Source organism: Delphinapterus leucas, chromosome 14 (assembly GCF_059928025.1).
Source record: "Delphinapterus leucas isolate spDelLeu-1000000601 "Yukka" chromosome 14, BTC_Dleu_Yukka2, whole genome shotgun sequence".
Taxonomy (NCBI): domain Eukaryota; kingdom Metazoa; phylum Chordata; class Mammalia; order Artiodactyla; family Monodontidae; genus Delphinapterus; species Delphinapterus leucas.
The window spans coordinates 65446170-65460201 of record NC_143142.1 but is presented as its reverse complement, the minus strand read 5'-3'; the positions used below and the strand labels follow the sequence as shown (position 1 = coordinate 65460201).

Here is a 14032-nt window from a genome sequence, read left to right as displayed (position 1 = left end):
TTAAGAAGATTATGGGCACCTTGAATGTATTGAAAACAATTTATTCATTGAAGAACCTGTGCATGCCTGCCAAAGAGATAATTTAGTAAATGTTTATTCACCATAAAAAAGGGGCAAAACGCCTGGGAGAGATGGTTCCTTAGGGGGATGTAAAGAAATGCAGATGTGGTACCAAGATGAACAGAAGGCAGTAGAGCCAAAAACACAATCCAAGCAAAAAAAATATATATATATATGTAGGGTTCCGTGGATGAGGCTGAAGAGCGGGAGAGACTTCTGTCTGGCAAGATAATTTGGGACCAGACTCACTGTAAACCACAGAATGCTATTCCTTATAGCAAACAGATTGAATTTAGGCCTGTTATATCCCAAGTGCTTGAAGATCTGACTTGTGGTAAATGTTAAACTTGTAATACCCAGTGGAGGCCAGGGGACCCCGTTTATTGTTTTGGAGCTGGAGGGGCAGTGAGGGTAGTGGGGGAGAGCATCTGCTATAGACTCAGAGCACTGTGGGTGCAGACCTGCTTAGCTCTATTATGTGCGTAAGGAACTTAGCCTCTTTGAGTGTAATTTCTTTATGTGTAAAATTAGGTGAATGATAATTCTTGGTGAGTTACAAATTTGATAATTTGTATAGATCACCGTTTAATGGCAGAAACTGCTCTTTTTCTTCCCCTCTTTCTTTCACTGCCTCTCCCCACAACAATCCCTTGTGTATAGTAGTCTTTACTTATTTATTTATTTAATAAATTTATTTATTTTATTTATTGATAAGCTGTGTTGGGTCTTCATTGCTGCACGCAGGCTTTCTCTAGTTGCGGTGAGCGGGGACTACTCTTCGTTGCGGTGCGTGGGCTTCTCATTGCGGTGGCTTCTCTTGTTGCGGAGCACGGGCTCTATGCGCGCGGGCTTCAGTAGTTGTGGCTCGTGGGCTCTAGAGCACAGCCTCAGTAGTTGTGGCGCATGGGCTTAGTTGCTCCGTGGCATGTGGGATCTTCCCGGACCGGGGCACGAACCCATGTCCCCTGCATCGGCAGATGGACTCCCAACCACTGCACCACCGGGGAAGCCCTGGATGAGTTTTTAAACCCAGTTGCTAATCACAGTGGCTTCATAGTGTCATTATTTAATGTCTCAAGGAACAGTATATTTTATAGCCTTGCTCATTGTTAATAATGGTGGCTATAAATCTTTATTTCAGAGAGGGTTGGTAACGGATGGGGAGGCAATTTTCTTCAGAGATTTGATAAACATTGTCTTGTTTTTAACTTACAAAAATGACTTAACAAAGAGCCGACACAGGGAGTAGAACGGTAGGCTCTACTGTTGTTTGCTTGTACTTGATCTTTACTATATATTTTTTTCAGTCTGTGATTTCTTTACCAGAAAGTTTAAAACAGTTTTATGGTTCCTTTTTTTTTTTTAATTTTCATTTTTTTGGCCATGCCACATGCGTGGCTTGTGGGATCTTAGTTCCCCAACCAGGGATTCAACCCAGGCCCTGGGTGGTGAAAGCGCCGAGTCCTACCCACTGGACCGCCAGGGAATTCCCTGGTTCCATTTTTTTTAATTAATTAATTTTTAATTTATTTGTTTATTTTTTAACATCTTTATTGGAGTATAATTACTTTACAATGGTGTGTTAATTTCTGCTTTATAACAAAGTGAATCAGCTATACATATACATATATCCCCATATCTCTTCCCTCTTGCGTCTCCCTCCCTCCCACCCTCCCTATCCCACCCCTCTAGGTGGTCACAAAGCACCGAGCTGATCTCCCTGTGCTATGCGGCTGCTTCCCACTAGCTATCGGTTTTACATTTGGTAGTGTATATATGTCCATGCCACTCTCTCACTTTGTCCCAGCTTACCCTTCCCCCTCCCTGTGTCCTCAAGTCCATTCTCCAGTAGGTCTGCATCTTTATTCCCATCCTGCCCCTAGGTTCTTCGTGACAATTTTTTTTTTTTTAGATTCCATATATATGTGTTAGCATACGGTATTTGTTTTTTTTAATTTATTTATTTTTGGCTGCATTGGTTCTTCATTGCTGTGTGCAGGCTTTCTCTAGTTGCGGTGAGAGGGGGCTACTCTTCGTTGCGGTGTGTGGGCTTCTCATTGCAGTGGCTTCTCTTGTTGCGGAGCATGAGCTCTAGGCGCGTGGGCTTCAGTAGTTGTGGCTTGCGGGCTCTAGAACGCAGGCTCAGTATTTTTGGCACACAGGCTTAGTTGCTCTGTGGCATGTGGAATCTTCCCGAACCAGGGATTGAACCCGTGTCCCCTGCATTGGCAGGCGGATTCTTAACCACTGCGCCACCAGGGAATCCCTGGTTCCGTTATTTTTAAAATAGATTTTTACGAGAGTCAGTTTAGTTAAAACTAGATAATCAAGCACGCTAAAGCACAGTATGTCTCCTTATGCTGCAAGAGAAGGAAGGAGCACGTGCCTCTTCCCCCCCTGTTGCGGGCAGGACCCCACTCAGGGGACCTGGATTACTGGCATGGCATGTGACTTCTGACAGGTGGGCTGAGTGTGAGCACCAGTGCCAGTCTGAGCAATGTGTACTGCTGAGGCTTAGGGTCTTCATACTTCTTAGATGAAACACAAAGTTCTGGTATTTTCTTTGCTCACCCACTTTGGAGACCATTAGTGTTAGTGTGTGTTTATTAACTGCTGGTTGGATTGTATTGAATGCTCTGTGGATATTTCTTCAATCTCATGAGTACTTTCAGACCATTTGATCTAGTGTTCACTCTTATTTGCATTTACTACCTGTAGCTTTCATTTGGGGACCATTTGTATCTTGGGTACTCTCTGGATTCATTAATTTGGAATCATCTTTTTCAAATATTTATGAATGTGCTCTCTTTTCATAGATTCTACTTTCCTAGTCCCTCCTAAGCTCTTATCTTACTCTTCTTATCCTTTGATGGTAGATGACGTTGCTGTTGCTGCCTTTAAGGCATTTAAAAATTCATTTCAAAGTGGTCCGAGTTTTGGAAGAAATTCTTCCCATCTTTCCTTGAATGTCACTTTCAACCAAAGAGTATTAGTTACTCACAGATTCTCAGTTTTTAATGCCCAGGAGAGTAACAGCTGGAAACCTATATGGAAAAAATGACTGTTACTGAGGTGGGAATAAATCTATTCTGCATATTTTGTTATAGTCGTTTGATTTATATTTACTCCTTCACAAGTGGAAGTTGAATGCTAATGTAGGCACTCATTCTAAGATTGTACTGTTAGAAATCTGTTTGTAGATTCCAAATGGATTCTTTTTGGTTATTGATACTGTTAAAGTTAATAAACTTATTAGTATAGGTAGTTTTTGACAAAATCTCTTGCATAATTCAGACTTCAATCCTGATTTTTATTTGGAGAAAGTAAAGAATTTTGTATGAATATTTTTACATAAAATGTAAAAAATTCAGTTTGTAAAATTAAAAATTACTCATTTCCTATTTAATGTAATATAAAAAATTACATTGTCAGGGTGCAAAGGAATCAAACCACAGTGAAGAAGGGAGACACCCATCTCAAGCAACCCACAGTCTAGCAGGGAAGACAGTCATGCAAGCCAAGTGTATGAAGTAGTACAGCTGTGTATAAGAGAGAGAAGTTTGCAGTAACAGTGAGAGCTCTAGCCCTAATAAGGCCCTTTAATTTTCACAGGGCTGACATACTACACTGTTGGATTTCCTCAGCTGAAGGAGGGGTGAATGGTTGTATTTGGTTAAAGCTTGTTGAAAGGTACTTATGTTTCTCTTCCATCATTAACACACATACCTCTATTTTATGTTTTGTTGGGGATGCCTCATTGCCAGCAGATGGAAAGGTGGCCAGGGTATTGAGGGGTTAGAGATCATGTACCATGGGAAAATGTTGTGGGAACAGGGCTTTTTTGGTTTGAAGAGTGGGACTTTTGTGTAAGTATACACTGCCAGATGCTTAGAGCTGTGATGTGAGGACTTCTCTGTTTTCCTACAGGAATATTTCCCCAACTTCACCCACATCCATGCAACCACCATGATTTTGTCTTATATGAGTACAGCTTGAATTCCAGTTTACTTACCTCACTTTTTCAAAAATTTAAGCATATTGTTTACTCTATCCTTATATTACATGGTGAAGTCCTTGAAAATTGAGATTGATATCCTAGTTTATATATTTCTAATATATAATATACATAATATAATATACATAACTCTTGAAGATTTTTAAGAAGTGCCACACTTAACCATCTCTCACTTCATCAGTGGTTTGTGCACCATTTTGGGAAACACTGCTTTAGGGGCCAACCTCAGGACAGATGGAATGAGGTTACTGGGGAACCAGATATGGACCTGTTCAAGGGAAGGGCTATCTGTCCTCTGAGCGTACAGGCACAGTGCCCCTTTCTTATTTCTTGCATCAGATTTAATTTATTTAATGTTTTTGCATGGGGGTATGAGATGGGATTTATCTCAGAAGACACTAGGTTTTTTATTCATTTTGTTTCCCTTCATACTGTACACTTTACTATAGTACCTGGCTCATCTTAGGTTCTCATAAATGTTTATTTTAAGGATATGTGATTCTAGAGTTTTACTTAGACCAATGAATTCTGTTACCTTTCATTGTTTCTCCTTTTTGAAAACAGGTGTTATCTTCATAAACACTGAATTATTTCAGTGGATGTTTTTTCAATTTTTCTTTAATAGTTCTGTTCTTAAAGGAGTAAGACTTTTAAAGTTTCATATGGCTTATATTATGCTGGATTATAAATCAGAGGTTCTGAAAGATTTCAGACTACAAAGGTGGATAAAATGTTTTAGTGTGCTATGAGTTTTTAAAACATTTTCCTCTGTTCTTTTTTTTTTATTCCTCTGTTCTTTTGTGGTGTGTTTTTTTCTCTTTTTTGAGATGGTCAAAGCATTCCTTTTGGGAGACAGGCTGGGGGTTTTAATATCATGTTGTTTTGTGTTAGGAAAATTGAATTTGACTCAGAACTGTTTTAGGAACTAGCAGTCACCAGATATTTTAAGAGTGCTTTAAATGTAAACACATGTAAAAAAGTGAAAATATTAGTGACCTTCCCACCACCCTTCCCCCTTTCCTAGCACTGTAGTATGATTGGCTGTAGTTCAAGATTGTGTATGTTGCTGTTTTATATTCATTTTCAAATGAAAAAAATAAATTGCTAAAGGATGTTTTTTTAACATATAGGCTGATTACATAGGAGGTACTTGAGGACTGTGCCCTTTAATAAAGATATAATATCAAATAGGGTATGTTTTCCTCAATAAACTAACATTTTAATATATTTCTTTTAAGAAATATTGTTCTAAAGATATATAACTATTTTTTACATTTTATGGTTTCTTTTACTACATTATCATTTTAGAAATCAAAGCATTCTAATGAGAAAAACAAATCACCTTTAGTTCCAGTAATCAAAGGTAACCACTGTGAGCATTCTGGTATATACTTATCATCTTACAAAAAGGAATGCATACTGGGTTTTCTTAGTGGTAAACATTTTAATGTAAGTTTAACATATAGAAAAGTGTACAATTAGTGTATAGCTCAATTCATTGTCATAAAGTGAATGAACATACATGTCATTACCAGTCAGGTCAAGTAATCCCAGCGTCCCAGAAACCCGCTTGTGCACTCTCCTAATTGCTGTCCTCTCCCAACTGCACGGGAAACCCCTGTTGTGACTTTCAGCACCGCAGATTAGTTTTGAACTTTAGGTAGACGGAATCACATGCTATGTATTCTTTGGCATCTTCTTTGGTTCGTAAAGTTCATTCATGTTTTTGCATGAAGCATATTTTGTTCATTTTGATTATTATATATTATTTCATCTTAAGACTATCCCATATTTTATTTATCCTTCATACTGTAATGTATATGATTATTACACATTTGATTATTTCTAACTTTTGCCTGTTAAAATAATGCTGCTATGTGTATTTTTGTACATGTCTTTGCACATAATGTAAGCATTTTATTAGGTATAATAATTAGGCAAATTGCTGGGTCCTAGCTGTGCATCATTCAAGTGTAGTGGTTACAGTTAAACAGTTTTCCAAATTATTTTCACCAATTTACTCTCTCACTATAGAGTATATGAGAGTTCAACTTGCTCCACATCCATGCCCAACATGTTTTTGGAGAGGGAAAGGAAGGAGTCATGTTTATTGAGATATAATTTATACACAGTAAAATTTACCTTCTGTTAGTTTTAACAAATATGTATAGTCATGTAATAACCACCATAACCATAAGATTTTGAACATTTCCATCATCTTAAAAAGTCTCCTTGTGTTCCTTTGTAGTCAGACCCTAACAACTGACCCTCCAAACTAGTTATACAATGCAGGTATCTACCACTTAATATCAGTAATCACGAAAATTAACAAAAATCAGACATTATTCCAAAAATACTGATCTGGAACCTATTTAAATACCATTATTTTAAATTTTAAAAATTATAGTGTATATAATAACTCAAATTACTCAACCAGTTTTTTAAACCACATTAAATGCCAGTGTTTAACAAAGTAGTGTGTTTTTATATAAAATGCTTAAAACATGGCTTCCTGATGAAAGTGATGATTTAAATAGTAATCTCTTCTCTTCCATTTAGTCATTTTTTTCCTCACTCTTCTTTACAACTTTTTCAACTTTTACCTCTTATTGTATAACACTTAGCAAAATCAAGGGCTCAGTGTGAAAGGTCTTAGGAAACACATTTAGTAGGTGTGCCCAGTGGTGGAGAATGGCTCACACGGGGCATGACACTAAGATGCCCTGTTAGTTATCAACAACATCTGAGACATTCATCTCGTTTTTTTTTTTTTAAACACTCAGTTCAGTTTCAAAATGTCAACAATTCTGTCACACCAGTTATCTTTGTAATGAAATTTGATTCCCCCTCTCCCCCAGTACGTTATTTTGTTTAAATGTTTTGAGCTTTGGAGATACAGATATAAAAGATTATTTTATGAACACTAGTTGAAAAGGATTAAACTGAGTGATATATTCTAGGAAGTTTAGATATTCAAAACTAGCTGACATTCTACTGGGAAAATGTTAACCTTGTTGACATTCTGGGTGATATGTCTGGATTTCTAAACACGGGCTTGGTTTTCTCTTGTGTTGATGAGTTATGTCACAATTAATTCAGCCAGTTTCTTCTTATTCAGTATTTAAGTGTATATGTTTCTCTTGAGTTTTAAGATGGATAGCTCTTTAATATGATCTTTGTATTCATTCTTTAGAATAAATTGTGGAATTGGACTTGTTAGGCCAAATAATCTGCGTATTGTTAATGTTTGTGATGCACGTTACTTGACTGCCTTTCCCAAAGATGGTGCGTACCCATTTACAGTCTTACCACTGGTGTCTGAAAACACCTGTCTCCTAGTATTCTCATCAGCATTAAAGTATTATAATTTAAAATATAGGACTAAAGCCAACTTTTTTTTTTTTTTTTTTTTCTGGTATGCGGGCCTCTCACTATTGTAGCCTCTCCCCTTGCGGAGCACAGGCTCCAGACGTGCAGGCTCAGCGGCCATGGCTCACGGACCCAGCCGCTCCGCGGCATGTGGGATCTTCCCAGACCGGGGCACGAACCCGTGTCCCCTGCATCGGCAGGCGGACTCTCAACCACTGCGCCACCAGGGAAGCCCTAAAGCCAACTTTTGACACTTACATTTAGAACTTTAAAAACAGCATGCTTTTCCTTTAAATAGCAAATATAAAATCTATATTATTTATGTACTTTTAAAATATCAAATATAAAATCTGTCTTATACACTGTAAAAATAACCTCTGGTAAGTAACTGAAGTAAGAAAGAAAGTAAAGTTGAAGTAAAGGAACAAATTAAGTTTGTAAGTTGGAGCCCTCTAAGGAATATGAAACATGAAAAAGATGTAGCTATTTTCTATCAAGGAGTCCACAGGAAGATTTGTGCCTAAGTTACATACATAAGTATAATCAATTTCAGACTGTGGTAAGTACAATGCTGGAGAGAGCCATATAATCAAAGTGCTGTAAAAGCAGTCATGTTTTTGCTTCATTAGAATAGACGAGTCTGATTTGGACCTTGAAGGATGCTCTAAGCAAGAAAGAAAGTAGGAAAAAGAAATGAAAGAAAATTTTTTAAAACTGGGGGGAAGTAGAATGGCTTCTCTGGTTAATTGTAAACTTGGAAAAAGTCTAAACCAATTGGTCAGTTCTACACATTGATTTCTGAGTTACTTCTCAACTGTTTTTTCTTCCAGGGTCATCCTGACATTTAGGTAACATTCTTTTTCTCCCTGCAAACTCATTACCATTTATTTATTTGCTTGTCTTTTCCATGTCCATTTCTCCTTTAGACTATAAACTTCATGGATAGGGCCCCATTGTCTTTGGGTTCTTTAGTGTCTAATCCAGTTTCTTGCACTTTGCCTAATCCACGATGGTACATTTCCTCTGTGGCTGGTATGTGACCCTTAAAAGAAATTAACTTCAAAGAAGTTTAGTGATCATCAGATATTTTTTCCCATACAGATGTTCCTAACTGGTGATGGAATTGTTCTGTATTTTGATGGTGTCAGTGTTAAATCCTGATTGTGATACTGTACTATAGGTTTGTAAGATGCTACCCTTAGAGGAAATTGGATAAAAAGGTGTGCATTTTTTTTACAAGAGCATATGAATCTATAATTATCTTAAAAACTTAAATAAATTTTTGATATGCAAAAATTTTTTTAAACTATTGTTTGGGGGAAAAAAGGTCTCTAACCAAGCAATAATATTTTGGAACTTTATAACACATAATTGTGTTAGGATATTGGTTTGGCATTTAATAGAAATCAGATACCAGTGGCTTAAAAAAGATAGAAGATTAATATTTCTCTCACGTAGAAGTCTACGCTAGTCCAGGGGTGTAGGCAGGTTTGCTTCCTGAGGTCATCCAGGGACCAGAGTTCCTTCTTTCTTGTTTTGCCATTCCCTTGGTGGTATCCTCGTGCACAAAGTCAAATCTGTCGGCCCACCACTCTACCTGGGTTCTAGCCCATGGGAAAGGTGAGGATTTGAAGAGAAAATAATTTCCTTTTAAGGATATAATCTAAAACTCACAAGGGCTGCTCCCAGTCACATCTCGTTGGCTGGAATTTAGTCATATGGCCATAGTTTCCTGTAAGAAAGATTGGGAAATGTAGTTCTGCCCAGCTAAATCTCAGGGCGTTTTATTAATAAAAGGAAAGAGAGCATGGTATTGGGATCAGATAGTTACTCTGCCCCAGTGTTTGCCCTGGGATGCATGTTCAGTAACTTCATTGGTGAAACTGTCTTCCCTTATTTCTCTGTACTTATATAGGAAAAGTATAGATGTTTGAAGAGTTAGGTATATTTGTTGGATCATTATGGCAATGAAAGTTGGTATGAATATTTGCTTCCCCTTTCTCTAACCTCCTCAAAGACAAAGTATAATTTTTTTCTCCTTTGTATTTTTTATACCTGGCATAGAGCCTAACCCTAATTAGGCACTCACTACCTATTTATTGACTGATTACCCTTTTATCTGTGTTAATTAAAATGTCTCTAGCAGAATTTTCATAAGTATTTGTAATAGCTGACCTGCTTTCTCCTTAATTTCTTCATGGTCTCTGTTTTGTTACAGTATTACAGTCTCAAAATATATGAATATGACCCTTTTAGCAGATTTTTATAACTATGGATGACAGTATAGTATGTTATCATTATTTTTTTGTATAGTTTTGCTTGAATAATTAGTGTTCTGTAATGTATTTTTTAGATATAAGAAATCAGTTATAGTGGCAAGTGGCATGTTTAGTAATATAAAAAACAGTAATTTACCTTAATTTCGTTGTCTTAATAGTTTACTTTTGAGTTCCAAATTTCTTAAAATGAGAGTTCTTTTTCCTTTGGTTATTATTTTATTGATGTTTCAGTTTGTCATACTTTATATTTTTCTCACATTTTTATTGTTAAGGATAAATAGTCTTGAAGTCACTACTTTTAAAAGGTGGAATCATCAACACTAGATTTTTTCTTTTAGTTAATTTCAGTACTTTTTTAGTTTTAGTTAGGTGAATTTTATTTTAAGCATTTATTCGGAGGACCTGAGGGATACAATTAAAAAACTTTGGAGACCATCCTTAATTTGGTTTTTAGAACAGAAGGAAATACACTGTAACTTTCCATTTTTTTGGTGGAGAGAAGCTTTTTTTGGCCAACAGGAAAATGCAATTCCACTAAGATTCTTGGGTCATAGATCAGAGGCTTGGATCAGCAAAAAGAAACAAACTTTTGGAAGAATTCTGGTCCAGTATTATGGCCAGTTTAAACTACAATGTAGGCAGTGGCAGGCTGCCTCATTTCTCCCTGTAAGGAAAGGCCACATAGCAGTAATATTTATCAGAGAAAGGAAGGAAGGCTGTCTGTCCAGTGGGGGTGGAGTGGGATAGCTTCTCAATAAAATGTTCATTTGTTGACATTATAAGCAGCTTTGCAGCCCTGTTGAAAAAACTTGAAGGGGGGTGGGGGGGAAGGAGACTTCAAGTTCTGTTAAAAGTGAGTCAGAATTTTGTTTGTGAAATTTGTCCAGTGCTAGTCAACTCTTATTTCTCCTAGTAATGAAGATGCACAGCTGTGAAGAGAATCCCCCCCAAAATAAAACACTTATATTTTACCTTGGAGAGCATTTTGTGATTTTTCTTTTTGCAGATTGAACTTTCTAATTGTGTTTTTCTTTGCTTACTATCCTCGAACACACAGTGGTGGATATAGGGGTAGGCAGTCATGGAGCATACTCTGAGTGGAAGGAAGTGACTGGAAATTTTTAAAAATGTTAAGATAAACAACAAATCAGTCCCAAAGCAAGTAATACTTGGCTACTGGTTTTACCTTCTTATATAATTTTGATTTTCTTATTAAATGCCTCAAGTTTCCCAACTGTATCATGAACATTGTTTTGAATAAATTTAAATTTGTGATGTGCAGTGATCACTTGTTTTTTTGGTTTGTTTTTAACGGAAGTACAGTTGATTTATATATAATGTGTTAATTACTGCTGTACAGCAAAGTGATTCAGTTATACATATATATTCATTCTTTTTTTAAAATATTCTTTTCCATTATGGTTTATCATGTGACATTGAATATAGTTCTCTGTGCTACACAGTAGGACCTTGTTGTCTGTCCATTCCATATATAACAGCTTACATCTACTAGCCCCAACCTCCCACTCCATTCCTGCCCCACAGCCTCCCCCTTGGCAACCACCAGTCTCTTCTCTATGTCAGTGATTCTGTCTCTGTTTCATAGATAGGTTCATTTGTGTCATATTTTAGATTCCACATATAAGTGATAGTCTTTCTCTTTCTGACTTGTTTCACTTAGTATGATAATCTCTACTTGCATCCATGTTGCTGCAAATGGCATTATTTTGTTCTTTTTTATGGCTGAGTAGTATTCCGTTGTATATATGTACCACATCTTCTTTATCCATTCATCTGTGCTTGGACATTTAGGTTGTTTCCGTGTCTTGGCTATTGTAAATACTGCCACTGTGAACTTTGGGGTGCATGTATCCTTCCGAATTACGGTTTTCTCTGGGCATATGCCCAGGAGTGGGATTTCTGGATCATAGGGTAATTCTATTTTTAGTTTTCTGATGAGCCTCCTTACATATAAGTCTTTCACCTCCTTGGCTAGGTTTATTCCTAAGTTGTTTTTTAATGTGATTAAATGCAGTTTTTAATCCAGTTTCTGTATCAAGGAGATTTTTCTGGCCTTGTCAAATGAGTATGTAGCTATGATTCTTGTTCTGTACTTTGGCACTGCGTATATAGTATGAGAATTATCTGTACTTTGAGGGTTTGGTAGACTTATTTGTAAAAAAAAAAACAAAAACTGGACTTGGATGGTTTTTAAGGATTGGCTCTTTGACTCTGGTTTACACTCTTATAACGTTATTTGTCCATTCAGGCTTTCATCTTCTTTGGACAATTTTGTTTTCTCCTAGATATTTTAATATTTTGCTTAGGTTTTAAAATATATTGGTATAAAGTTGTACGTGAAATTTTTTTATAATTATGTGTATGTTTTGATATGTAAAGAAAAATTTAAAAAGATGCATAAGAAACTTAATATTATCTTGGTTATCTATGGGAAATGGAAGTGGAATTATGGGAACAGGGAGTGACAGTCTTTAAAATTTTTATGTCCTTGGACAATATGAGAATTTCCAAACTATGGACTTGTTTTACTTTCATAATCAAAAAAGGGAGTGTTATTTCAAACTTTAAAATGTGAGAAAGTATAGAATATTGTACAGAAATAGATTCATCTTACAAGTCCCAGCACATTTCTTTTTTGTAGTTTTCCACCAGAGCTGAGTTGTATTTTTATTTTTATTTATTTATTTATTTTAACATCTTTATTGGAGTATAATTGCTTTACAATGGTACATTAGTTTCTGCTTTATAACAAAGTGAAGCAGTTATACATATACATATGTTCCCATATCTCCTCCCTCTTGCGTCTCCCTCCCCCCCTCCCTATCCCACCCCTCTAGGTGGTCACAAAGCACCCAGCTGATCTCCCTGTGCTATGCAGCTGCTTCCCACTAGCTATCTATTTTACATTTGGTCCATGCCACTCTCTCACTTCGTCCCAGCTTTCCCTTCCCCCTCCCTGTGTCCTCAAGTCCATTCTCTACATCTGCGTCTTTATTCCTGTCCTGCCCCTAGTCCCAGCACATTTTAATTGTGTGTTTTCTTCTCAAGCTGGACTCTGGACTGTTTTCACACTGGGCGGTGTGGGCAGCAAAGCGGCTGCTGCTCCAGAAGTTTCTTCCCCTCTGGCCAACCAGAGTCTCCTGCTTCTGCTGATTCTGGCCAACCTGACAGATGCTGCAGATGCACCAAACCCCTACAGACAGGCCATCATGTCCTTTAAGAATACACAAGGTTTGTGGTATTTTTTTTTCCTCTGAATAGTCTTTCTAATGAGGAAAGAGGGTATTGTTTACCCCATATTGTGTACTTTCACTTGTGGAGATGACTGTCAAGTTGTATATTTTCATGTTGGTTAAAGATGAGAAAAACTAAATTTTCTGTGTATATTCTCAGGAAGGTCAAGTAAATCTTAGATGAGGGCTGTGGTTCTTCATATCCATTTATATTTACATTTCTTTCAGAGATAACCAAGCCATCATGTGCTTAATTTAGATCCACCTGTCCTACCTATTAGGGATAGGAATTAACCTGGAAAACCCCAAATGATACATTATTTGAAATTTTTAATTTAAAATCTATATTCCATTTAGGGTTTTATGTAACTAAAGATAGGAGCAGAACTCAGCAGACTTTTTCTGCAAAGGGGCAGATGGCTTTTGTGGTCTCTGTCACCACCTCTTAACTGCCATTGTAGCATAAAAGCAGCATAGGTAATACATAAGCAAATGAGCATGACTGGGTTCCAGTAAAACTTTATTTCCAAAACAGGTGGTGGGGTGCCTGTGGGCTGTAATTTGCCAAAACCCTGAAGTAGAGCACACGCGGATAGTTCCATGTTGAAGCAGTAATCACCTATCAAAAGGTTATACTCTAAAAGCAAGATTAATGTGGTAGCTAGATTTTCAAAATACATCCAACGCTAATATAATTAAGTTGGGTAAGAAGTGCAGTTATTGGCTAGGAAGATTTTTAACACTTCTGGTGCTCTTTGCTTTGTTCCTTTCCAGAGCTGTTCTAGTATACGTTTCTTACAGACAGTGTTTGTTGAGCCTTTGCCATTTCTGGCATTATTATTTGCAGGGGGATATGAGTCTCTAACAGTTAGATAGATAAGAAATGAAGGCTCATGCATCTAATAGTATTTTCTATGCTCGTTGCTGTACTCTTCTTGGTGACAGTGTGACTTTAGGGTTAAAAAAGGAAGGTTTGGAGTCAAGCTGACCTGACTTCATGTCACACTCCTGTCACTTCAAAGCTGTGAGGCCTTTCACAGTTTGCTTAATCTCAA

General features: G+C 36.9%; 1 protein-coding gene across 7 annotated transcripts in view; it reads left to right on the top strand.

The window, feature by feature from the left end:
- DYM (dymeclin) overlaps positions 1 to 14032 on the top strand; it is a 370859-nt gene that overhangs the window by 119369 nt on the left and 237458 nt on the right. For all 7 annotated transcript variants that reach the window (XM_022584514.3, XM_089895164.1, XM_089895160.1 and 4 more), the window contains exon 9: positions 12793 to 12975. In XM_022584514.3, coding sequence (XP_022440222.1) covers positions 12793 to 12975 — 183 coding nt within the window. The remainder of the gene's footprint in view (positions 1 to 12792; positions 12976 to 14032) is intronic.